The sequence below is a fragment of the Poecilia reticulata genome, linkage group LG16, assembly GCF_000633615.1.
Source record: "Poecilia reticulata strain Guanapo linkage group LG16, Guppy_female_1.0+MT, whole genome shotgun sequence".
NCBI classification, from domain to species: domain Eukaryota; kingdom Metazoa; phylum Chordata; class Actinopteri; order Cyprinodontiformes; family Poeciliidae; genus Poecilia; species Poecilia reticulata.
This window is the reverse complement of record NC_024346.1, coordinates 5,927,761-5,953,267: the sequence shown is the minus strand read 5'-3', so window position 1 is coordinate 5,953,267 and position 25,507 is coordinate 5,927,761. Positions and strand designations below refer to the sequence as shown.

Sequence of the window (25,507 nt, the reverse complement as noted above, 5' to 3'; positions counted from 1 at the left end):
GCACGGAATTGCACAGGAAGACAATGGGCAGGCTAAACGGTTGCAGGAAAAGGTACGTTTTTTTTGTTTGTTTTTGGGTCTGTTGACTTGTGTTCAGAATCTGCTGAGGTTCCACTTTCTCTGCTTCTGTATAACTCAGTCAAAATATGTATGGTTGTACAACTGCGCATGTTTGCAGCCATTTTCAAGTGTAAGTGTAAATGTCGAGTTGGGGGTGTGGCCAGCAGCAGCTTATTGGGATTTAAAGTGAGAAGAGGCCGTAAAAAAAGATCAGAAAGGAGCTCAAAATAGGCAGAACTGAGCTAAACTAAAATCTCATTATCCAAGAATGATTTTGTTCAACAAAAAGAGAAATATAATGAACATGTTTTGTATAGCCCGTCAGGACAGGTCCACTTTAAGTACAGGAGTGTTTTTTTCAAAATAGGGCCTCAAATTTGGAGGGAAAATGAGGGGAAAAAAGCAGAATAAAAATATTGAATCTAATTTTTGACGATACATGTTTAATTATAGTCTACCATAAAATCAAATGTTTAATTATTGTTATAAAATATAAGTTGAAATAACTTAAATATTATTTGCCATGCTCATCTTTCTGATTAGCAGATTGTCAAATTTTAGGACAAGCAAATATTTAGCTTAAGTTTACACTTAGGACAAACAATGATGCAAAGACAATTTCTAGAAACCTGTTAATTGAATTCATTTTATTAAATTTTTGGCAGCCTATTTCATATTTAAAGTTTCTGTTAGTACAAATCTTTCATCAACCACCAGGAAAGACTGCAGTCTTGGCAGACCCATCCTTCCCTGCGCTAGAGCTTTATTCACACAATACAACATTTCCTGTCAACAGTATAAAGAAAACATACATTTATTCATGACCATCCTCTTGCAATGTAATATTGTAATCCTTTGTCGGTTTGATCTAATCCCTTCATGGTTAATAATGCTCAATAACAAAGAGAAATGAAAGCACTAAAGAGGAAGCTACTGGAACAGACACATGTATATCAGACCAAAATGTTTCACTAGTGTTTACTTAATAACATAAATTTTTATTGCTAAGAGGATTAGACCTTTACACAGGTTTCTCTACATTTCTTCTCCGTGTCAAACCGGTTTTGGTTTCCTTGACAGCCGCCAAACCAGAACTGGGCGCAGGAGTTCGATGTGGCATCATAGTACCACTTGACCATGTAGTCCCGGCATGGGCCTGGATCCAGGTACTGGCTGCAACCAGCTGTTGGTGGAAAAAATGTCACAGTTCTCAGGAAAACAAGATTTGGTCTGGAAAAAGAACTTAACGTATTTTCCGCACTATAAGGCGCACCGGATTATAAGGCACATAGATTAGATGCTACAGTAGAGGTTGGAGTTACGTTATGCATCTACTAGATGGAGCTGCACTAACAGGAATGTCAACAAAACAGTCCGACTCCGGTCAGCGAGGAGAGCCTTCTGCGACTGGGCCGGGRCGTGGCCGGAYGATGGTCACCCTTCTCCGTTCGCGCACAGCATGTTCGTGGAGAACGTGGTGCTAAATGACCTGCAGACGACCTGATTCTAGAGGGTCGGTAGGTAGATAGGTCAGTCAAACTTTATTAATAGATTACAAACCAACGTTCTGACAACTATCCCAGCATGCACCGCACGCTTCTTCTACGGGCGAAAATGAAGTCTGCGGCTGCTTACCGTAGTTGCTAGACCTGTTGTAGCTCAACATTGGTCCATATATGAGGCGCACCGGATTATAAGGCGCACTGTCGCCTTTTGAGGAAATTGAAGGCTTTTAGGTGCGCCTTATAGTGTGGAAAATACAGTAGTTCCTTACAGATTGAACTCAAAAACTATTCTTCAGTCCAAATATTGTACCTGATCTCCGCGTGTCTGAGGGCTTTAGTGGAGGAGAAATCGCCAAAGACGACTCTTTCTTGGTCTGAGCCCTCGTTGAAGCACCGGCTTGTCCGTTGGCTCCAGGCTGTTGGTGTTTGTTTGCATCAAAAGGTGGGAGGAACTCTTCTACAGATCGGTAAAGCTCCCTGTCAAAGAAGGGGAACCTCTCAGGTTCTGAAGGATTTCTGTCCTCGTCTGTGCTTGGTATCTCAGGAAGGACCGACTCCGGCTCTAATTGGGATGCTGGGTAACCTGGCTGTTAAAAAATATATATTTTTAAATGAACTTGATAAACTGCTCATCAGCAAGTGTGACCCCCTCCATAAAGAAGGAGACTTATCTTTGTCCCCATTACAAATGGGGACATCTTTGCAAATGGGCGCAGAACCTTGTCAATATTCCGCTAATGTTGAAAAACAACTTCGCAATTGCGGTGTTTCCATTAAATAAACACAGTTAAAATCTGATGTAAATAAGTTTAACGCTGTAAGTCTTCATCAGTTCTGCCAGTAGTAACATCTGGTTGTTGATCACATGACTCGTGTGATGTGAAAATGTCTCCATTGCAGTTTTGCAAAACACACCAACTTCGATGCAGCCGGAAAAAAAACCTGACCGTAGCCCAAAATCTTTTTATCAAAAAAAACTTGATTTTTTTTTTTGCATTGGCATGTTTCCATTAAGCACATTTATTTTCCTAAATCTAATTTGCAAAATTCTATGGTCAATAGAAATATAGTCGTTATAATAACAAGTAGAAAATACGTCAGCACATCTGCTGTGCTTCCATTAATAACATTGCGCAAAATGGAATTAGAAAAATAAATTTACTTAATGAACACACACCAATCTCGAAAAGCATTTTTCTATAAAAGGTTTTTGCTCTAGGATGAAGTGGTTTTTCAGCTGTATCAAAAAGTAAGAACTGTAATGGATTGGGGGTTTTTTTCCACATCACACGAGTCATGTGATCAACAACCAGATGTTGCTACTGACAGAAAAAACAAAGATGATGACAGGAAGTGGTAGGAGGATGATGTCACGGCATGTTATCTAAGGATTTATCGTGTAAATAAACATATTCATGTGTAAAATTGTGTTTTTGCCATTACCGAAATATCTCTGAAGTTATAGAGAAAAAGCAGCTACTGATAAGGTAAAGTTGGACTGTTGTAACCATCCATCCATTATCTTTACACCCTTGTCCCTCAGTGGGGTCGGGAGGGTTGCTGGTGCCTATCTCCAGCTAACGTTCCGGGCGAGAGGCGGGGTCACCCTGGACAGGTCGCCAGTCTGTCACAGGGCAACACAGAGACACACAGGACAAACAACCATGCACACACACACTCACMCCTAGGGACAATTTGGAGAGGCCAATTAACCTGACAGTCATGTTTTTGGACTGTGGGAGGAAACCAGAGTACCCAGAGAAAACCCACGCATGCACAGGGAGAACATGCAAACTCCATGCAGAAAGACCCGGGCCAGGAATCGAACCCAGAACCTTCTTGCTGCAAGGCAACGGCTCTACCAACTGCGCCACTGTGCAGCCCCTGTTGTAACCAAGATAAGAGAAAAAGTTCCTTCTTCTTACCACTATCTTGACCCTCATGAAGTCTTCTGGGAAAGTGCGAGTGTCTCCACCTGTCCTAAATGGAGCTCGTCCATTATTACCAGTCCCTTGTGGAATCCCAGGAAGAAGAAATGTGGCTACCTTTTCGGGATCAAAGAGGTCAGGCTTTCCTTCTTCAAAGACACAACGCATGAGTCTTTTCTCAAGTGCTGCAAAACCAAAAGATTGACCATGAGCCTGAAGCTCCGGTGGGTTTCATTCAGACCAACAGTTCTAGCAAAACTCAGTCTGAAATATGCACATCTATTTATGCTTTTTTTTGTCTAAATATCTACTACACATGCAGGAAATACATTTTTATGGGAACATCTGCTCTCTGGCGCCACAATGTGTTGCAAAATGGCAGTTGTATATTATGAATGCGCCCTAAAAGTTGTATATATAGATTAGTCAAACATTAAAACAAATAATTTGACCACTCTTGACCAATTGTGAAAAGAGAAAAAAAAATCTGTCATATTTTCACCATGTTATTCATTAATTTAAAAATGTCAGTTTAAATTTAAATATTTATTTAACAAGTTAATATGTTTAGTTTAACTAAATAGTTAATTTGGATCATACTTGGCTAATTAAATATTTAGCTTCAAACTAAATAAATAAAGAGATATTTGCGACAGGAACAAGTTTAAAGGAGTTGTACAAGGTGTGCTTGAATGTACCATAGATAGCTGTTGGGCATTCATAAATTAATTTACATTAAAAGCTAAATGTTCACAAACCAAATATTTTGCTCCACACTGCCAGCTAAATATTTACCTTAACAACAAAATATTTAACTTAAGTTGAGCATAAATATCTAGTTGGCAAACTAAATCTCCAGAACAAATATTCGCTACCTAAATATTTAGTTTGGAAGCTAATTATTTGTTTTGAAGCTAAATATTCAGTTTACTAATAAAATATTTAGCTTGCTAACTAATTATTTAGTTTGAAACTGACATTTTTAGTGAATAAGTTACATGGTGAAAGCAGTCGCAATTCTCTTGGCTGATTGTTTTATATTTTTACAGACTCAGAAAATAGAGCAGTGCATGTAAACTTCTGACTTTGGAAAAAATTGTGCAAAATCCTAATATCCTGGCATTTACCAAGCATGAATATTTTATTGATATTAACTGAGTTGAATAGGAAAGGTCTAGAGTGATTTAATGTGAGGAAAAACATGTTAGTGTTTGGAAACAATCAGTTCAAACTGTAGCTTGGTGCTAAAGGTAAAAGAAAATGCCATAAGATTATAAACATGTCACCTATAAGTGTTTTGAAGTCTTTGATCAGGAACATGTAAACCTGGTCAGGATCTGAGGCGATGAAGTTGAGCTCCCTCTTGAAGTCGTCTGAGTTGGGGTCACTTTCATTCACAATGCCGATAACAAACCTCTCAATTTGACTTTCATTAGCTTTCAGGATCGCGCTCTCCAGGCTGACCACGTCCCTCGTGTCAGTCTGTCCATCTGTGATGATGACCGCCACCTTCCTCACACCCGGCCGTGCCGCCTCAAACACCTGGTTGGCTTTTTCGATGGCGCTGCCCGTGTAGGTTCCCTCTCCAACATAGTTCATGGCATTAATTGCGGTTTTAACCTCATCCGCCGTGGCTTCCTGCTTGAGGTCGACCACGACTATGTTAATGTTGCTGTAGAGGACAACACCCACACGCGTTGAGCTCCAGCTGACTGTGGTGCGGTCCACCACGCCGTTCACCAAGTCTTTGATCACTTTGAAGTTTTCAGGCCCCACGCTCTCTGAGCTATCGATTACAAAGACCAGTTCCAGAGCTGTTTGGTTGCAGGACTTGCTACAGTCTGATGTGGAAGAGCAGATGAAACAGAGGAGGGTGAAGAGGGTTTACATTGAGGAGGAGCATCAGCTGCGTTTCCATTGACTAAAAATTTGCGCAAAATTGGAGATACAAAAATAAATTTGTTTCATGCGTTTTTCAATAAGTTTTTGCACTAGGATGAGGTGCTTTTTCAGTCATATTAAAATTGGTGTATTTTTCAAAACTGCAACTTTTTTCGCATTGCACGATGTGATCAGCAACTGGATGTTACTACTGGCGGAAACTTTGAAGAAGACGACAGGAAGTTGTAGGAAATTGTGTTTTCTTGACATTAGTGGAATATTGACGAAGGTTTGTGGACATTTGTAATGGAAATGTAGCTACTGTCAGCATCAGTTGGAAACAGGCCAGTTTAAAAATAAACTCATGTTTTTTTGCACTAGGATCAGGTGGTTTTTTAGCCATATGAAAATTTGTGTTTTCACTTTTTTCGCATTACATGAGTCACGTGATCAACAATCAGATGTTACTACTGGCAGAAAGGACCAAGAATAAAACGACAAGAAGTGGAGGATGATGGCGCAGCATGTTTTTTTAATGACTTATTGCAATAACAAACTTATTCACCTGCGATTTTAAATGTAATTCATATGTAATAAACGCTGCGATTGCAATTTTTTGTTTGAAATTAGAAGCCTATCGACACAGTTTTGCGCACATTTGTAATGGAAAAGCAGCTAACGTAGCTAAAATTAGACACTTACTGCAAATCTTTTTGATTAGTTCTATAATCTCAGTTTCCTGTGGAAAAGAGCAAAGATTGTTTAAAAACTAATGTCATATACCAGGGATGTCAAAACTTTTTGTCAGATGGACCACAATCAAGTGAAAAGGACTCAAAAGGAAATTAGTTTTTCTTTCTTACCAATAAACTAAGCCACTGTACTTTAATCAAATGAAGAAGTCAGATTTCTTGATGTGTAAATTACTCTAGATATAAAACTTAAAATGAATTTTGCAGGTTTTCCACCTTAAAAGAAATCCATCCAATTTTCAAATTTATTTAATCTCATTTGAAAAACAAAACAGATTTGGTAAATAAATTCTGAGCAATAAAAACAGGATTTACACCACTCTATTTGAAAATACTACAGTATTTATCCAAGTTTAGTAAATTTATTAAAAGCAGATCTGGGTGGAGGAGCAAAGTTTCCTTTTGTTGTAGTCAGAATCTTCTATTGTAAAAATATTTTTTAGTCTGATAATTTTTTGTTCCAATTTGAAAAACAAAAAGGCTTTGCTTAAATCAAAGCCTTTTTGATTTAAGCCTTAAATAAAAAAGGCTTGATTTAAGCCCTTTTGATTTAAGCCTTAAATAAAAAAAGGCTTGATTTAAGCCTTTTTGATTTAAGGCTTAAATCAAAAAGCCTTTGATTTAAGCTTTTTGATTTGAATTCTTTTTTCAAAAGAATTAAAATCAAAATTAAAAAAATGAATTCAAATTCTTTTGAAAAAAGAATTTGAATTCATTTTTTTAATTGCAGTCATGGGCCGTAAGAAAGTGTCTGAGGGCCATAAATGGCCTGCGGGCCACACTTTGGACACCCCTGTCTTATAAAGAATGTAATCTTTGTTTGCTTTGAAAACATATTTCAAAGCAAACAAAGATTACAAAATCTTTGGTTGAATGAAAATTATTTCAAATCTAAAATCTGCAAGGTTATAAATAATCTGTCATACGGCTTCAGATTGGAAGTTTGTAAAGTATTTTAAAGCATTTATTATTGAAAAATAATTCTTTACACTCACTGTTAGTCCAGGTTCCCCTTTCTGCCCCATTCTGCCCTGTTATTCAAAACAGAGCAACGAATTAAATACTTAAACTTAACTAAAATCACAAACTATCAACCAGTGATAGAATATCTGGTGACGAAATGCATTACCGCAGCTCCTTTATCGCCTGGCTGTCCAGTCTGTCCTCTGTCTCCCTTTTTTCCAGGCTCACCTCTTTGTCCTCTGTCTCCCTGCAGGAGCAAAGTAACACAAACATCTTCAGCTTCTTCTCACTTAATTAAAAAACATGAACAGTAGAGTTTTATTTCAAAAACAATTCTAAGAATAAAATAGTACCTTATCTCCTTGCAGACCTTGTCCTGGAGGACCTCTGGGTCCTGGAATCCCCTGAAATCCACGTTCCCCCTGGGGAAAAAAACACGCTTTATGATAGGTTAAAACACAGCCACACTATCTCTAGAAAAGAAGTGGTTTTTATTAAAAACAACAGTGTAGATGTGGGTATGTTGTATTTTATACAGTAATTCAGCTACCAGTGTTTTAGTGTAGAATAAATTGGCACCTTCTCTCCTTGTGTACCATCTCCTGGTAAACCTGGAAGGCCAGCAGGTCCAACCGGACCTGGTGAACCCTGCAGGAAACAAATTTTTTTTAATTGCAGACAGTAATAGCAATCTAAAGCCATTTGTGAACTAAATTATAAAACTTAATCTAACAACAGTTTAATGGGTTTTTTTTTTTAAGTAGATCTATTATGCAAAATTAATATTTTAACGTTTTTATATTTCTACTTGGCTCTCTACTGCTTCTCAAAACACCTCAAGTGATTAAAACAAAACCCATCCAGCTGTTTTCTGGCAATAAGCTAATGTTTTTTGGAGTCTGGATTGTTAAGTCACATTCCACATGAACTGCGCCGTTACCTAGCAACCCCAGCCAAGCCAAGCCCACCACCTAGCAACCAATGTGGAGCTCCTGCATGTTTGGTCAGCTGGTTTTACCACGGTATGCGCTGTACAATGGCTGCTGGAAAAGACGAGTGTTTTGTTGTTGACTTACCATCCAGAAACCACTTGCTGCATTCTTGTTGGTTATGCAGGAGGCACCACTTCTGCTTTTCAAATATGTATGGTTGCATAATTGTGCGTCTGTTTGCAGCCGTTTTTCATAAGTGAGTATAAAGACTGAGTTGGGGGGGCGTGGCCAGCAGCAGGTTATTTGGATTTAAAGTGACAGAGCCCTAAAACGGCTCATTCAGAAAGGAGTTAAAAATAGACAGAACTGACCAGACTAAAATCTCTTCAAGAAGGATTTTGTGCAAAAACTGTAGTGAACATGTTTTGTTATTGCCCATATTCTTATCCAAACCAGATCAAGAAGGCATAATAGGTCACCTTTAAAAATATGTTTGTTTTTACTTGCATCTTATAAAACCTATTTGTAAATCAGACATAAAATTTTGTGTCTTACTATCCTCTCTATACTCCAGTGACTCAAAGAATTTCCAGAGTCCTAATCAAAGCCAAAAATCCTTTATTCTGAATTTGTATTAAGTGTTAACTGATTACCTTAGGACCGATCAGACCAATTCCTGGAGGCCCAGCAGGACCAGGCGGTCCAGGGAAACCCCTGTCCCCCTGAAAACCAAACAGACTTACTTAAGACAACATTTATTGACGGTTTTATCAATAAATGAGGTTTTACCACCAAGAAATCACTTGCTGAATTCTTATTGGTTGTGCATGAGGCTCTATTTTTGCATTTCAAAGATGTACAGCTGCATAATTGCAACTGCACATTAGCAAAGATCGGTTTTTCCATTATATTTTTCTATGATCTACGCCTATATTACACATCAGTGGTTCTTTTACATCATAAAAATATTGAAGTTTTAGTAAAATATTATTTATTTTATACATTTCTTGTGTAAACATTTGTTCATGAAATCATGTTTTCATGCTGTATGGTAAAATGTTTACCTTGGGTCCAGGCAAACCAATGCCATCAAGTCCAGTCTCTCCTGGCAGACCAGGAGGTCCTGGAAGTCCCTTTTAAAAATGACACACATCCCAGATCTTAGTGGACTTTCCTGCAACACCAAAATGAATTTTAAAAAAATCTTCAAGTCGTTTGGTACTCACGGGAGGGCCGAAGAAACCTTCACCTTTCGCTCCTGGAGGCCCAGGAGGACAAGGCGGCCCTCGGTCGCCCTGCAGAAACAGACTTGGAGTCACTCTAAAGATTTCCAGTTAAGATCATGAAAACCTGAACTGGTCTCACCTTGGGTCCAGGTAAACCAACACCAGGCTCTCCCATTGGTCCAACCGGACCCAGTGGACCTTGATCTCCCTGAGCAGAAAAATAAATAAGTAAACGGTTGTTTGTGAAAGATGTGAGAGTTTTCGTTTGAGAAACATCCACTGACCTTGGGACCAGAAATGCCCCTCCCCGGAGGTCCGGTCACTCCTGGCAGTCCGACGTTTCCTGGATCACCCTATGACGGAAATAATTATCAGCACATTTTTAAAAGAGAAAAATTGTGAGATTTCACTTCTTAGTGTAATGAGAATTTCATACAACGGAATATTAGGGACACAATTAGAAAATAAAAATAATTATGAGACTGAAGTCATAATATTACGAGAATAACAGTATTTTTTATAGTATTTTGATAATAAAGTCATATTACAACCTTATTCTAGCAATATTATGACTTTATTTGCAAAATATGTTTAATATTTTAACTTTAATGTGATTTATTCTTATTTTGACTTTATTCTCATACATCTTTATTCTTGTAATATTATGACTATTTTCTATTACAACTTCATTCACAAAATATGACTTTATTCTTAAAACATTATAAATTTCTCATATTATAACAATATTATGGCTTTCTCCTCATTATGTTATGACTTTATTCTTTTAATATTTTGACTTTATTCCCATACAATTTTATTCTCATCGTTTTATTACTTTTTTCTTGTGATTTTTTTTTTTCATTGTATGGCCCCTTGAAAAATAATTAACTCCATTAACAGATTTTCCTACTCAGGCTTTCCATACCTTTGGACCCGGTGGTCCCATTGGACCGGATGGACCTGGCTGGCCTCTGCTGCCCCTGTCTCCTTTGTCGCCCTGAAAAAGTGACATCAAAATGTTTTACTTTAATCGGAAGTAGGAAACAGACAAAATAATCCCCAACATTTTGTTCTTTCACAAATATCCATTAATTGCTACCTTTCCTCCAGGAACTCCTTTCCCGGGAATCCCATCAGGTCCTCTGGGTCCTGGCAAACCAACATCACCCTGTTTTAAAATAAAGTCAGAATAGAATACAGAAAAAATGACGAGCTGGTTTTGAAATGTCCCAAACCGTGTCCATTAGGGATGCAATTTATAGATTAATGACTTAGACTAAAGTTGATCGATCTCATTGATTTAAAAAATACAGTTTTGTTGACCGTCTTTCCATAGGGTGGGTAGTTTCCATAATAACGCTGCTCCGTCATGCAGTTCGGTTGAATGAGCGCTATTGTGGTGATAACTTTAGGATCTTGTCGAGTGTTTATATTTCAAAACAGAACCACTTAAAGTGCATTTTCCATCCCACAACTTTGGGCCGTTTCTCTCTCATGTACTGTTATGGCCCCGCCGCCATCTTTAACTCTTGTATCAATGACTCCACTTAAGGATGACCTGCCCCCTGCTGGATGGCGGCCAAACTACACTAAAAAAAGGTCTAAAGTGGACGTTAATAGTTATTTATTTGGAACTATTTTTTAAATGAACATTAATTGTAAGTCGATTAATTGTTTGCATCCCTAATTTTCACAAAAGAGAAAATTGTACTTTTTGTCCTGGATTCCCGTCCTCTCCGGGTGTACCAGGGAGTCCTGATGAACCTGGAAATCCAGGATCACCCTAAAGAGAGGAAAATGAGATACAAATGAAGATTACACTGGTTTCAGTTTTGTAAAAAAAAAAAAAATAGGGATACATATTAAAGAACTAATAAGTTATGTTTTTGCAAGGACTGCCCATTTAATTTATACAATCTTGGTCTTGGTTGAGCAATCAGAAAATGTTCTTGGTAGATTTGAGGAAAATAAAGATATTTCTGTTGGATGGTGTATCTAATAGCTAATACCTAGTATAAGAATAGAAAAGTATTTGTTTTAGTGATGAGACTTGATTTATTAATTTTTTTAATTGCAGGGCTTGTAATTAATCAAGTTTAATTCCACTTTCATTGAAAATATACATCCCCAAAATAGACATTTACAATTCAAAAACCATATTTGGTGCTAAATTAGTAAATAGACATCCATCTTCTGTACACCCTTGTCCCTAGTGGGGTCAGGAGGTGCTGGTGCCTCTCCCCCTAATGTTCTGGGCGAGAGGCGGGGTCGCCCTGGACAGGTTGCCAGTTTGTCGCAGGGCAACACAGAGACGGAAAGGACAAACAACCATGCACACACACACAAACACACACACACACACACTCACCTAGGGACAATTTAGAGAGGCCAATTAATCTGACAGTCATGTTTTTGGACTGTGGGAGGAAGCCGGAGTACCCAGAGAGAACCCATGCATGCACAGGGAGAACATGCAAACTCCATGCAGAAAGATCCCAGGCTGGTTGCAAAGCAACAGCTCTACCAACTGCGCCACTGTGCAACCCTAGTAAATAGACATATTTATTGTTTCTAACCTGTTTATTAGGTTAGGTTATTCAACCATCAGATTGGTGAAAAGTGCAATTAAACCCATTCAGCTTCTAACTGTTTCAACAACCACTGATCATTCATGTAAATCCTTAAAAAATACTTTAGAAATGTGGATTATGGACACTAACATTTGCTTAGCATTTACATTTACTTTTAGCACAAATTGCACACGACAGTCTTTTCCATCGTCCCATCAGATCGTTTTTGGAAGTGAAAATTAACCCCTAGTGGGCCCAGAGAAGCGGCATAGTCAGTCATCGCTTTGTGGATTTAGCCTGTGTGTCAGATTTATGGGCGTACCAGAAACATACAACAAAGGTTCCGGCTTGGCACTTTTGTATGTAAAAAATAAAAAAAGAAGCAATTAATTGCATTAAAATCTATATAATTAATTAATTGAAATTAACATGTTAATGTACCACCTCTTGTTTATTTGTTTGCTCCAGATGTGGTCGCACATACCTTTGGACCTGGTGCTCCCACTCCCCTCTCTCCTGGTAGTCCAGGCTCACCCGGGGGACCCTGATTTCCCTAAAAATGATCAGTGAGAAAGTATTTTTAACATTGCGGTAGCAGGTCTGTGTTACACTGTTTTGTTCCATTTATTAGTTCAAATGGCACAAAAAGATTATCCAAACATATAAAACATACATTCGTCTGTTGTTGGGTGACATGTGCTGTTGGTTTTTGTGAAAATAAACTGGAATTTTAAGAAACAAACATGATAAAATTTGGACCATAAATAGACTCCAGTCAAAACGTTTTACTTGGCCAACAGCAGCTCGTGTAAATTTAACTCAGTCCAAACAACAATAACCTTTAGATTTAGACACAGTTCTTACCTTTTGCCCCATTAGTCCTATTCCTGGAGCTCCTCTGGGTCCCGTAAGTCCAACTGGACCCTGGACTCCCTGAGAAACAGAACATTAGGTTTTACACTTTAAAAAATAAATAGCAGAAATTAAGTGGAGGTTTCTGGAGGTTTTCATTTGCGGCTATTCTTTCTGAGCTATTCCACAAAAATTTAAGTTAGACTTACTGAAACAAATGTGCTACTATGTTCTGCATCATCAACATTCATAAGAAAGGAAAAAAATATCACAGGGTTTGTATAGGTGCTTGTATGCGGTGTTTTCAAGGTTTGGAAAGTGCTTCATTTTTGTACAAATTGATTGTGTATACATAAATTGAGTGTTTATATTTCATAACAGAATTACTTAAAGTGCATTTTGTATCCCACACCATTTAGACCGTTTCTCTTTACCATTCTGGTAATGGCCGCCATCTTTATTCCTGCATCACTCAGCTGCTTTTAAGGATAACTAGTGGCGCCCTCTGTTGGACGGTGGCCAAACTACAACACTGAAAAGCAGGTCTAACTGGACGTTCTTAGTGATTTGATAGGAACTAATGACAATTAATCATAAGTCAATTAATTGTCTAATTTGTACCTTTTCCCCAGGAAGTCCAATTCCTGGATCACCAACTGGACCTTGGGGTCCTGGAAGCCCATAATTACCCTGAAAACATTGATTACAGAGTCAGTTCTGAAAAATGTGACAACCACAAGAACAAAACAACAAAACAATGGAGACAGTTATCCTTAATTAATAATTAATGTTTTATTTCTGTACCTTGTCACCTTTGAACCCGATACCAGGAGGCCCGCGGTTTCCTCGTGGACCTTCAAATCCTCTGTCCCCCTGCAACAAAAATTACAAAATTTAGCATAGAGTGCCCACAAAATATCCAGGTTGTAAATATATGTATGCTTTAAGTTCTAGATGTCATAAAAACATTTTAAGTAAAGGAGATGTTTTAAATGTTTCTTTTTACAAGATACTGAAGTCAAACATCACTCTGGGTGTTTTTGACAGAATCATTAAATTAAACAAATCACAAATTTAATTTAATAATGAATCTGCAAAAAATAATAAAAATTAGAAGTAATACCTTAAGTGCTAAAATATTTTCAGCCATAAACATGAGAAATTTGTACAACGCTGGATACCAGAAGGTTTTTATATGTAGAATTACCCACTTTTGGTCCTGGTAACCCTTCTCCTTGGATTCCAGGTTTTCCTTGGGGTCCAGCTGGTCCTTGGGGGCCCTAAAAGAAATACTGATCTGAATAAAAACATTTATTTATACTGCTGTGGAAAAACCATCCATAATTTCTTTTTATTTTTCTGTCAACTTTGTCACTAGTGTGAGGGAAAACTAACATTTCAGTGTTTCTGATGGAACACATAGTCAGAGCCCAATTCAGTTGGTATATTGATACTCACAGGCAGTCCTGGATCTCCTTTCCCAGCTGGTCCTACTCCACCGGTTCTTCCCTGAATTCCCTTTTCACCCTGTAAGCAGACAAAAGCTTCAAACTAGGGCTGATTATTTGGATTAATCACAATTAATCATGATTAATCGATTATTGAAATAATCGTCAACTAATTTAGTACTCGATTAATCGTTAACTGGCGTACACAGACTCAAAAAAAGTGAATTTGCTGATAAAAAGCCCAACACACTCAGAGCAGTAATTAAGCCAAAACTTTACAAAAGACCCTTTGTCTGTAAATATGTTGTAACCAAAACTCCTTGAATGGAGTAGTTTTATTTCACCCAGTTCAAATACTTAAAAAAATTACTATTAAGCACCGTTTTCTATGCAGTTATTAATTGGTTAATCAAAAAAAAACAATCACCAAATCAGCTCTACACTGCCCCGGTGTTAAGTTGAGCAGAAAATGTTGAGCTTTTCACATGTTAGAAGTATTTTTTTTTAAAGCAGCAAATCCAGTCTTTGCTACAAATGATCAATCGTACACTAAAGTACAGCTGTGAATAAAATTATTTTCTTATTTAAAAAATAATTAAATTATTTTCTTATTTGCATCTTTCAATGTATTTATAACATTGTATAACATAATTCATAGGTGGTTAGATGAAAAATCTCCAGGTTATGTCAATTTTATCCGATTAATCGACAGATTAATTGATAGAAAAGTCAATTATCAAGTCATTATTAGTCACAGCCTTCCTGAAGACCAAATCCAGCGACACAAAAACTGAGGTTAAACTGCAGTTTCAAGTTATTTAAAATGTTTCAGTTACACATGAACTCTATAAATTGGGATTTTGTGTGTGTGTTTTGTTAAATTCATATTTTACTCTTTGAAAGTAAAAATGAAAGCTTACACATGGATCACATGTTTTATTGAGATTGAGTAAGGAAGTTACCTTGGCTCCCGGAGGCCCGATCCCGAAGTCTCCTGGTGGTCCAGGTTCACCAGAATGTCCTCTGTCCCCCTGAGGGAGGCAGGGTCACATGACGGCAAATTAACAGAGCTGATAAAATGTTGAATTAAATCACAACCAGTAACCAGCAGCATTACACAGAAACCCAACCACATACCTGCTATTAATTTATAAATAAAACTTTGAACAAAGTTTGTTCTGTCTCCATAAATCAAAACACAAACTTATTGAAAGCTATTTCAATGGCAACTCCACATATTTTACACATTTTATACATGTGGATTACACATGAATACTCAGGTGTAATCAACTTGATTAACTTGAGAATAAGAATATCCAAATGTATTTTTCATATTTGAAGAAAACATTTTCAAAATCCATACATTTCACATATGGATAAACATAAAAAAAAACATAACTAATCTTTCACATTCAAAAGATATTCTAAAACCATGTTTCACATGTGCAAAAGTTCCAAAATTTAAATTTTCACATGTAAACTAATATTAGAAAACCAATGGCTTCAGTGGTTTCCTATAAATGCTTGGATTTAAACATAGAGAATAGATTTAAAATGTTTGTTTACAGAGAATGAGAACAAAGCTTATAAAGTTTGACTTTAAGCTTTGATAAATTAAAAGATTTTAACATTTAAAGGAATAATAAAGTTTATTTTGTAAAAATTTAAATAAAATATCTTCATAGTGTGATTGTTATGTTATCATGTTTATGCACGTTTAGCTTTTTTTTTTTGTTTCAGTTTGTCCTTCAACACATCTCAGCAAATACTTAAAAGTAAAAATAATTAATAATAATCAGCAAGAATATGTTGGACGAACCTCTTCATGAGTCTGTCATAGATAAACAGAGCCTTCAATCAGATCTTTCTTAATGTGTTCTTGCATTGTTATGCCATCACCATTATATTACTTAAAAATGGTTTAATTGTAATATTATTGTTTATTGCAATAACTTCTGGGACAATTTATCGTCCAGCAAAATTTATCATGACAATTGTGAAGACATATTTTTGTGCAATTGTAACTTTCACATTTTTAAAGTATAACATATTTTTGTTCTTGAAAAAACAAATATTTCTAAATTGACTTTAAAGAAACAAGCTTTGAAAAATCGTGCAGTCAGTAAAAAATAAAGTGATTTTAATCATTGAAATTAGAAGTACCATAAAGTCTTACTTTAGGTCCTGCTGGGCCTTCAGGCCCAATGTCTCCCACTGGTCCTATTTCGCCCTGCAAAAAAACAAAAGCCCCGCATGGGAACATTCTTTACTATCATCAACAAGTTTTTTTTCTGTGCAACTTCTTTTCTTTGTCATCTGATAGAAAAAAAATCTAATCAAATCGTTCATGAATGGGTTAAAAATTGTGTGTTGCATTTGGTGGCCAGCCAACATCAACAAGCATGGCTTTCATTCCAATTGATTATCAGACCATGCTCACAAAATAACAAGGCTAGACCGGCTCTTTGCTAGTAGCGCAGGAGAAAAAAGAACGGTGGCCAGGTCCTTCCACTAATCTCACAGCACAAAGTCTGATCCCGATAAAGAATAACATCCTGCAAGCCTGGATTCCACAGCTTTGGTGTCGGGATTACCAATAATCCAAAACTCACATTCCATTAGTGCAGACAGGACTAAAGTTTTTCAGGTTGAATGAGTGGAAGACAGACTGTCTGATGAGGGCAAATCCTGATGTTCTTGTTTTAATGTGGCTGCTGGATAGCAAAATGACTGTCATGGTGTTTGTAGTGGAGAACATGGATACTCAAAGAACAATAAAAAAGCTGGAGGGGAATCGGACCCTTCTGAATGTCAACCAGGTGGAACAGGAGAATCGGAGCGGATGTGACCTTGTGAAGGCCACTTACACTGCAAAAAGACACTATCAGTGTTGTTGGTCTACTTTTTAGTGGAAATATCTAAATACACTGGAAGCAAAACAAAACTAAATTACAAGTAACTTTTCAGCAATATATAGGATTGTGTTTTAAATAAACAGTTGCTTAATATTGATTAAAAAGGGACTAGCGCCACTGGCAGATTATTTAACTTATAACAAGACACTTATCCCATGCTACAAGTTATATAATCTAATATTAAGAAATTATTTACTTAAAACAATCTCCTATATCGTGCTGAAAAATTACTTGCAAGTTAGTTTTGTCTTATTTCAAGTATACTAAGATATTTGCAGTAGAAACTCAACCCAAAATACTTGGTAAAATTTTGTGTTTTTCCAGTGTAGCTTAGAATGATACAGACTGGATTAGGCTGAACGTTTATATACTACGTTACTGCCAGTGGGTTGTCACAGTGTTGGAGGGTGGTAAATGGCATTGGAACCAGGGTCTGCACGGTCTGCACAGCAAAAACACAACCTCAGCCAAGCCCAGCCCCGTTACCTAGCAACCTCAGTCAAGCCCAGCCCCGTCACCTAGCAACCAAAGGGGAGTGCCAGGAATTTTGGTCAACTTGTTTTATCGCTGTGTGCGCTCTACAAAGGCTGCTGGAAATGACAGGTGTTTTGTTGACTTACCGTTCAGAAACAGCTTTCTCCATTCTTGTTGGTTGTACAGGAGGCTTTGACTTTTCAAAAATGTACGGTTTGTATAATTGCGGGTCCGCAATTCACACATTTTGACGTGTGAGTGTAAACGTTGAGTTGTTGGGCGTGGCTAGCAGCAGCTTATTTGGATTTAAAGTGACAGAGCCCTAAAACAGGCCATTCTGAAAAGAACTCAAAATAGACAGAACTGACCAGACCAAAATCTGTAAGAATGTAATGAATGTAATGAAAATGTTTTTACAGCCAGTAAACATATCCTAACCTGTTCAAGGAAGCATAACTCAGAATTATATAAAAAATTCAGACTCCTGAAAGCTCTACCTGTTCTCCTTTTAATCCTGGTAGGCCTGGAGGTCCTTCAGGTCCCTGAAAGATAAGACTTATCTCACCACAAAGGCACAGTGACCGTGACGTTCAATAAAATATTTAAATGAACTTTAGTCATACAGTGCCACCCTTTTCTCCTGGAAGGCCACAGTCTCCTTTCATCCCCTGCAAGACAGACTCAGCTGCTTAATGTCTGAGGAAAATCACATTTTAAATTAAACAATTAAACAACAACGTAACTTACCTTGTTGCCCTTAAAACCTGGAAATCCCTGGAAAGAGTTCAGTCATAAGAGATCCATCATGATGTTGGAAGCAGAACAAGCAATGATTTGGTATATTTTTACCTTTGAGCCATCATTTCCTGGTTTGCCATTTAATCCAGGTTCACCCTTTAAAAATAACCCACATCACACTTAGTTGCGCAGAATTAAACAGTAAAACATTTTATAAATACTTCTTTTTGTTAAAACTTAACCTTCGCTCCTTTTTGACCCGATGGCCCTTCGTCGCCTTGGTCTCCTTTTCTTCCCTGCTCTCAGAAAAAGCACAACATTAAAGAACAACCAAGCGGTTTCCACTCTTCAAGAACACTTCATGTAAGCTTCAAGGTTGGCTTTTAAAATCTCTCTGTAAACCAACCTAAAGCTGTCATTACTTTTGCACCAGCTGTTCTAGTAACGTAAACAAAACTGAATAATGTTGTTATATAGACCAGAGATTCACATAGATATTGCATTTTTAACTTGTCGTTATGAAATAAAAACATTTCACATTTGCTTTCAAAGTGCTGGTTTAAGATAATGAAAAAAGTATTAAAATACATGAAAAAAACCCAAACAAACAGTTTTGCAATATAAGAAAATCATGGAATATTTCATGGAATGTTGAAGCTTTTTTTGTGACTTCAACTCAAAACACGAACATGTTTGTTTTTAAAGATTATAAACTTACAGGACTGCCTGAACTGCCTTTTTCTCCTTTTTCACACACACATGGTGGGCACTGAAAAAGAAATAACTGTTAGTGCAGTAACTTAAACATTTTATTTAGTAGCAAAATAAAATGTTTAAATTCGTCCACAAACTCACGTTTTCTACTGCGATGGCTCCCTGCAAGAAAAACAAAACAAAATCTGTCAGAAATTGTTTGGTACAGTTTTATTGTCCTTCAATAACAGTGATGAATATCTATGGAAGAGGATTAGGGCCATTGGGAATTTTTTATTATTATTCTGACTTTAATCTCAGAATTATGAGATTAAAGTCAGATTAAAAAAGGACTGATTAAAAAAAGTCAGATTAAACATTCTGAGATTAAAGTCTGATTTAAAAAATCAGATTAAAAAGGGACTGATTAAAAAAGTCAGATTAAACATTCTGAAATTAAAGTCAGAATTCTGAGATTAAAGTCTGAATTCAGACTTTTTTCTCAGAATTCTGAGAACTGTTTTTTTGTTTTTGTTTTGTTTTTCAGTGGCCCTAAGCCTCTTCTGTAAATATCTGATATATTGGTGTAAAATTTTATTTAATCTCAACAGTTTAGGGTTTTTTGCAGCAGAGTCCTCCACAGCAGCGCTGCTGGGCGATTCCTTTTTCTTGTTAGAAAATTTTCCATTTCATCCTTGGGGAGCAAAGCAGCTTGATAAATTTGACTGGCAGCCAATCAGAAAGATAAGCTTTAATGATATATATAAATAAAAGTCGTGAATTCTCAAAAGTCTGAATTCAGCTATTGACGTATGGGACACGAGATTATATAGGCTATACCGTATTTTCCGGACTATAGAGCGCACCTTAGAGCCGCTTCTAAGCATTTTTTTAATTTTATTTTTTTTAACTGGAACCGTATAAGCTGCACCGGGCTATAAGCCGCTGATATCTCCGCCGCTCTCAGTTTTTCATAAATCTGCTATTAAGGACGCAGCCATGCGTCTCCAACACCAAACCATGGATTCGTTCACGCCGAGTTTAAGTACAGTGGCTCTATTTTCTTCCTGCACTACCAGATTGATTGCCTTCAACTTAAAAGCGGCATCATATGAGTTTGAAGAAATTTCCCAGTCGTGCCTGCTGCTAGCATGTGCTTGTTCTAAATGGAAAATTAGCACTTTCATCTTTGATTTCCAGTTTGGACTTCCAATGATTCACTTCCTGCTAAAGAGCCCCCTGGTGGTTGAAGAAAAATACACAGAAAAGCCGCATCAAGCTATAAGCCGGATGGTTCAAAGCGTGGGAAAAAGTAGCTGCTTATAATTTAAAAAATACAGTATATTACACATATGTTAGTATATCTGGCACTACCAACATGAATTTCATTCAAGGTTGAGAGTCGGGCTGGTTTTTTGGGAGTTGGGTGGGGTTTTTTGTTGTTTGTAGGCTGGAAACTGTCAGTCAGGTCTGGCAGCCCTGTTGCCATGCCATCTGACCTCTGCACTCACCATCTCTTTGAGCAGCTTCTCTTGCAGTTTGGGGTCCTCCATGCTGTGGACGAACCGCTCCGCAGGGGAACTTGCGATGGCCTGGAGTTTTTCCTTGCTCTCTCTCTGAAAGGAGACATCTGATAACCCAACAGTGAAGATCTTGATGCTGTGGCGCTTGGCCTCTTCAGCAGCCACAATCACGTCGGGGCTGCGGGGATGGTCGACTCCGTCGGTCAGGAGCACCGCGATCCTAACAGCCTCCTTCTGCGTTTCCTTTAGCAGCATCTGCGTGGCGTTGGTTATGGCAAAAGAGGTGAAGGTTCCTTGGCCGATGTAGTTCATGGCGTTTATTTTACTGTGGAACAAGTCCAGGTCTTTCCAGCCAACAAAACTGTGCTCGACGGACACAGAGCTGCTGTACTGGAGTGCAGCCATTCGGATCTTCAGCGAAACGCCTGTTATCTTGAGCATAGAGAGCTGCGTGCTGAACCTCAACACAAAGATCTTCTCCTGCTGGAATAGTTTATTTTTTGCACTTTCAGAGCTATCCAGAATGAAAACCACCTCCAGGCTACAGTTACTTCCTGCGAGTCAAGCAAATGAAAGACAGTGAAGCACTCTAAGCGCTGAAACTGGATCTACTTTCCTGAGCTGCACAACTTTTTACAAGAACAAAAATACTTTTGTGCTAAGTTGCTTATTGTGGTGCTACTCTCTTAGTACTTGGCAAGTCGGTTTTCCTATTTGAGATACTATCCCTCATCCTTAACATGTTTTATACAAAAACAAAATCCTCACGTTATGATTTTTCAATGAATGCCCAAAATCGAATCTCTGCACTGGCACAACTTTCACAGTAACTGCATTTCCATTACAAATGTGCACAAATCTTTGTAAGTTTTCTGCTAATATCGAAAAAGACAATTTTACAATTGCAGTTTCTACTAAATAAGAAACTCCATTAAAATCACACATGAATGCATTTGTTCGTGTGATAAGTCATTAAAAAACATGCCGCACTATCATCCTCCAACTACTTCCTGTCATCTTCTTCGTTGGTTGCACCAGCAGAAACATCTGGCTGTTCATGTGTGTGATGTGAAAAAAGTGTTTCCATTGTAGTTTTGTGAAATATTTCAATATGGACAAAAAACCAGGATGTGCTTTTTCGATCACTAGTTCATTTTGTGCTTTTCCTTAGTTATTATTTCTGTTTCGGACACTCTTGCTTCATGCTGGATCAGTCTTCTCCAGCCGTTTATTTACTTACACCTAGATCTTACTTGACTAGTCATTTCATATTTAATTTATTTTTTCTATCTTTTAGATTATTTATTCCTCTCTCCTTTGTCATGTTCACTCTCTGTGTCTTTTGCTCTCCCTCAGCCTGCCTGCCCAGTCCCTCCTCATAGCTGCGGCCTCTTTTTAATCAGCCGCCTCCAGTAATTCAGCTCCCTGGTATTTCAGCTCCTCGTCTTCTTTCATTTATTGATGGATTTTATCCTGAATTTCACATTTATTGTCATTAAAAATCTCTCTGATTTTCTCTTGTAGCTCGTTACACTTGGGGTCTTTAACCAAAAACCTTTCAGTTGTGACAATGCTTTCTTGTTCACAAGTAACTTAAGTCCCATTTGGGCTGAAACGAATCCTCGAATGATTGGAGTACCTCAATTATTAAAATTCCTCGAGGAAAAAGTATCAGCCTTGAAGCTTCGTTAAATTATGTTTTATTATGTAGCACACCGTGTTCCGCCCGGATCATTATTTGTGGTGGTGAGCGCACAACAAGTGCTAGCAGCATTGTCAGCATTGTGTGCTAGCACAACAATGCTGCTAGCACAACAATGCTGCTAGCACAACAATACTGCTAGCACTTGTTGTGAAGTGCTAGCAGCATGGTGTTGAATTGTGCTGCGTTTTGCGGTGCGATGGTTGTACTACGACAGGTTTTGTGGTGTCGGAATCGAGTTGTCATGGTTTTGGAGCAAACGGTAGGAACGGTGCTGAGAGAGACATCCATCCCTCAGATAATAGTAAAAATATTCTTTTACAACAGCCCTAGACAACAAACATATTTCTTTTGGGTCCTGTCACCCACTCTCTTCACTGGTGGGTTCAAGTTTTCTACAAGTTAATAAAACCTGCTAAAAAACAAAAGATGTGCATATTTCTTGGCAGTCTTGGTTACACACATCATACACGGCTTTAGATCGCATCCGCTCTAGAAAAGTAGCTGCCATTAGTTTGAACAAAGTGTTGGCCTGACCTCAAAGGGATGTGCTGGAAAAACAATGCGCAGGATTTGCTGCATGTGTCGCACAAAGCTACAGGATGGCTTCGTTGTCATGAAATTGATATCCTGATGGTTCAGGAGTGTTTGCTATATAATATTAGGGCTCCATAGATCAGATTTGTCCTACATTTCTGTTAGTTTTTTCTTTATTATAGGGTAAACAAGATGAATAAGGTCAGCAAGAACAAGTGAACAGACAAAAAGTGTAAAAATATTATATTAAAGATTTCAGTGTAGTCTGTTAACTTTGCACAGTGAAGTATGATTGTGACAGAAGACTACATATTTTTGTATTAGTTATTTAAAATAGTCTGGATAACTGGTATTAGTTGTTTTCATTAATATATCTAATAATTTAGTTGATTCCGGTGAGTTATTACCCAAGTTTGTTTTAGATTTAGTGGTGGATTTATGTTGTTGATAGCAGAGAAAATGTACTTTTCCATCTTTATCCCTCCAGGTCAATTCATTCAACAATATAAACTGATTATACTGTTTTGAAGTTTATGAATTGATGATCGGGTTGTTAAAAATCAGATTGAAGTGTGTTTTTTGATAACTTTCCATCAAGGAGTTTAACAGTGCAAAAACACAGAATCTTACCAAGTAATTTTCATCTAGTTTCTCGTGCAAATATCTTAATGCACTTGGTGAAAAAAGGCAAAACTAAATTACGAGCAACTGTTCAGCAACATTTAGGAGCTTGTTTTAAGTCTACAAGACCTTAGTACTGACAAAAAAGTAGGCAGATTATTTCACTTTTAACAAGGGAAAAATGTCTTGATCCAAGTGAAACAATGTGCCAATTCAACAAGTAGTTCCTCATCAATATTTATGAATTATTGATTAAAAACAAGCTCCTACATCTTGCTGAAAATTTACTTGTAAGTTACTTTTGTCTTATTTCAAGTGCATTAAGATATTTGCACTAGAAACGAGACCAAAATACTTTGTAAGATTTTGTGTTTTTGCAGTGAATTAATTGTAGCTGGTGTGAAGTGTGTAATTGTTTTAGTTAATTGTGTGAGTTTTGTTTTTTTTAGTGTTTTTGATTAAATATTAGTAATATAAGTACAAGAGGCCGATGTGGGTGAAAGTTTGGAAACAAAACAAAGTCCTTTGGGGTCCGTTCAGAGGAAAAATAAACAACTATTAAAAGAGGTGTCGAACGTGACTTTTAAAGACCTTCCAATAAGTAAATGTTACCCCTTTTAATCTGTCAATAATCAAGTAAGTTAAACTCACCAATGGGATACAAAGACTTCGTAACAAAGATACCATTTCCTCCTTCGTCTTGCAGTTTGTAGTTGCTACTTTTTGCCTCCTTCCTCCTCTGGCCTGAGGCGCCTTGCGTGAGAGCGAGCAGGAGAAGCCCAAGCCCCAGGCCTCTGATTGGACTTCTGTGCAGGAACATTTTCAAACTGAGCAGCTGCAGCAGGTGGAGAGACTGATACAAGAAATAAGTGTTTAAAACGCAAAACAAGCAGAGAGCCGGCGTTTGCATGACTGTAGATTCAGAGAATCCGGACAAAAAATGGATCAGACTTTTAATTTAATTTAATTTAAGTTAGTCATTCATTTCATGGAACCGCAGGTAAACAACAACTTTCACTTTGGATTTAAACACTGAACAGCAGAGGCGGGTAGGAACTACTTACATTTACTCCATTACATCTACTTAAGTAACTTGTTTAGAAGTATTTTTACTATGCTGTACTTTTTACTTTTACGTTAGTTATTTTATTGTGAAGTATTTCTGCTCTTGATTTTCTACCCACTGAATGAAAAACAAACATGTTTTAACCAAACATTCACCAGACACAGACACACACCTGCAGTTTCTGTCAAAGTTTCAAAAGTTTTTTTTTATTGAAAGACACTGATTTGGAAAAAAAAACAAACATTTTGCACGCCATGTTATTTTTTTGTTACTTATATGAATTACTGTCATTTTGGTCCTTAAAATAACAACATTTCCACTTAGCTTCATATTTTGCTCCATCTGATGATGCAATTTTAAAATATTAAATGATTGATAATTTGATCAGTATTTGAGTAGGCTTTTTACCACATACTGTTTTACTCTTACTTTTACTTGAGTACAATTTTTGGGTTCTACATCCACTTCGACCTGATGATGTCACATACTGCAGCTAAAACTTTGCATTTGTCTGCAAACAAGTACAAAATAAAATTTTAAACAAAATGAAAAAGGTTTTAAATGGACTGGAATGTTGCTTTACCTCATTTAGTGATGGTGAGTGACTCTTGTTCATTCATCTGAGGCTCTTCGGGGCATTTCTCCGTTCCCACAACATCGGGTCTTTATAAACCCGACAGACATGACCAGAGGAGCAGCAGGCGAGCTGATACGCCGTGGCTTACTGCCAACCTTTTAATCTTGGGTGAGTCACAGTAATGTTGGGCTTTGTTATTTCAGAATATGAAGCTGATAAAAATGAACTAAAATCGTAAGCTACACATTCACGTGAGAAATATTTGATGTAATTCACTGCAAAAGCACAAAATCCTTTGGTCTAGTTTCTAGTGCAAATTTCTTCGTACACTTGAAATTAGACAAACTAAGTTAAAAGTAACTTTTCGGCAAGATGCAGAAGTCGGTAATTCCTTCATATTGATGAAAAAGTTCTGGTTCCACTGGCAGATTATTTCACTTATATTATGGGGAAACTGTCTTGGCTGGTTTCCAGAAGCCGCTGGGAGGAATCGACTAACTTCAGACTCACCTGAGTAAAAATATGTTGAAGTAGTGCTAGTTTT

The 25,507-nt window shown here is 37.4% G+C and overlaps 1 protein-coding gene across 2 annotated transcripts; it reads right to left on the bottom strand.

Annotated features, from left to right (window-relative positions):
- Positions 1-687: 687 nt before the first annotated feature.
- col28a1b (collagen, type XXVIII, alpha 1b) lies at positions 688-25,070 on the bottom strand. Of its 2 annotated transcripts, none has more exons than XM_008430976.1 (35): positions 24,970-25,070; positions 23,972-24,173; positions 20,449-21,014; positions 19,100-19,120; positions 18,963-19,013; positions 18,487-18,540; positions 18,356-18,400; positions 18,254-18,280; positions 18,130-18,174; positions 18,004-18,048; positions 16,294-16,347; positions 15,080-15,148; positions 14,128-14,196; positions 13,881-13,949; positions 13,474-13,542; positions 13,291-13,359; positions 12,682-12,750; positions 12,302-12,370; positions 10,959-11,030; positions 10,347-10,415; positions 10,173-10,244; positions 9,532-9,600; positions 9,387-9,455; positions 9,248-9,316; positions 9,086-9,154; positions 8,675-8,743; positions 7,669-7,737; positions 7,443-7,511; positions 7,256-7,336; positions 7,122-7,157; positions 6,077-6,113; positions 4,780-5,334; positions 3,491-3,678; positions 1,876-2,152; positions 688-1,243 (listed from the first exon to the last, which is right to left on the bottom strand). In XM_008430976.1, exons 1-35 carry the CDS (start codon positions 25,000-25,002, stop codon positions 1,074-1,076), a joined length of 3,666 nt encoding a protein of 1,221 aa, XP_008429198.1. In that variant the 5' UTR covers positions 25,003-25,070; the 3' UTR covers positions 688-1,073. The 2 variants fall into 2 exon arrangements, with proteins under 2 accessions (XP_008429198.1, XP_017164749.1); XM_017309260.1 differs by having other exon boundaries at positions 23,972-24,126; positions 24,970-25,024.
- Positions 25,071-25,507: the final 437 nt, after the last annotated feature.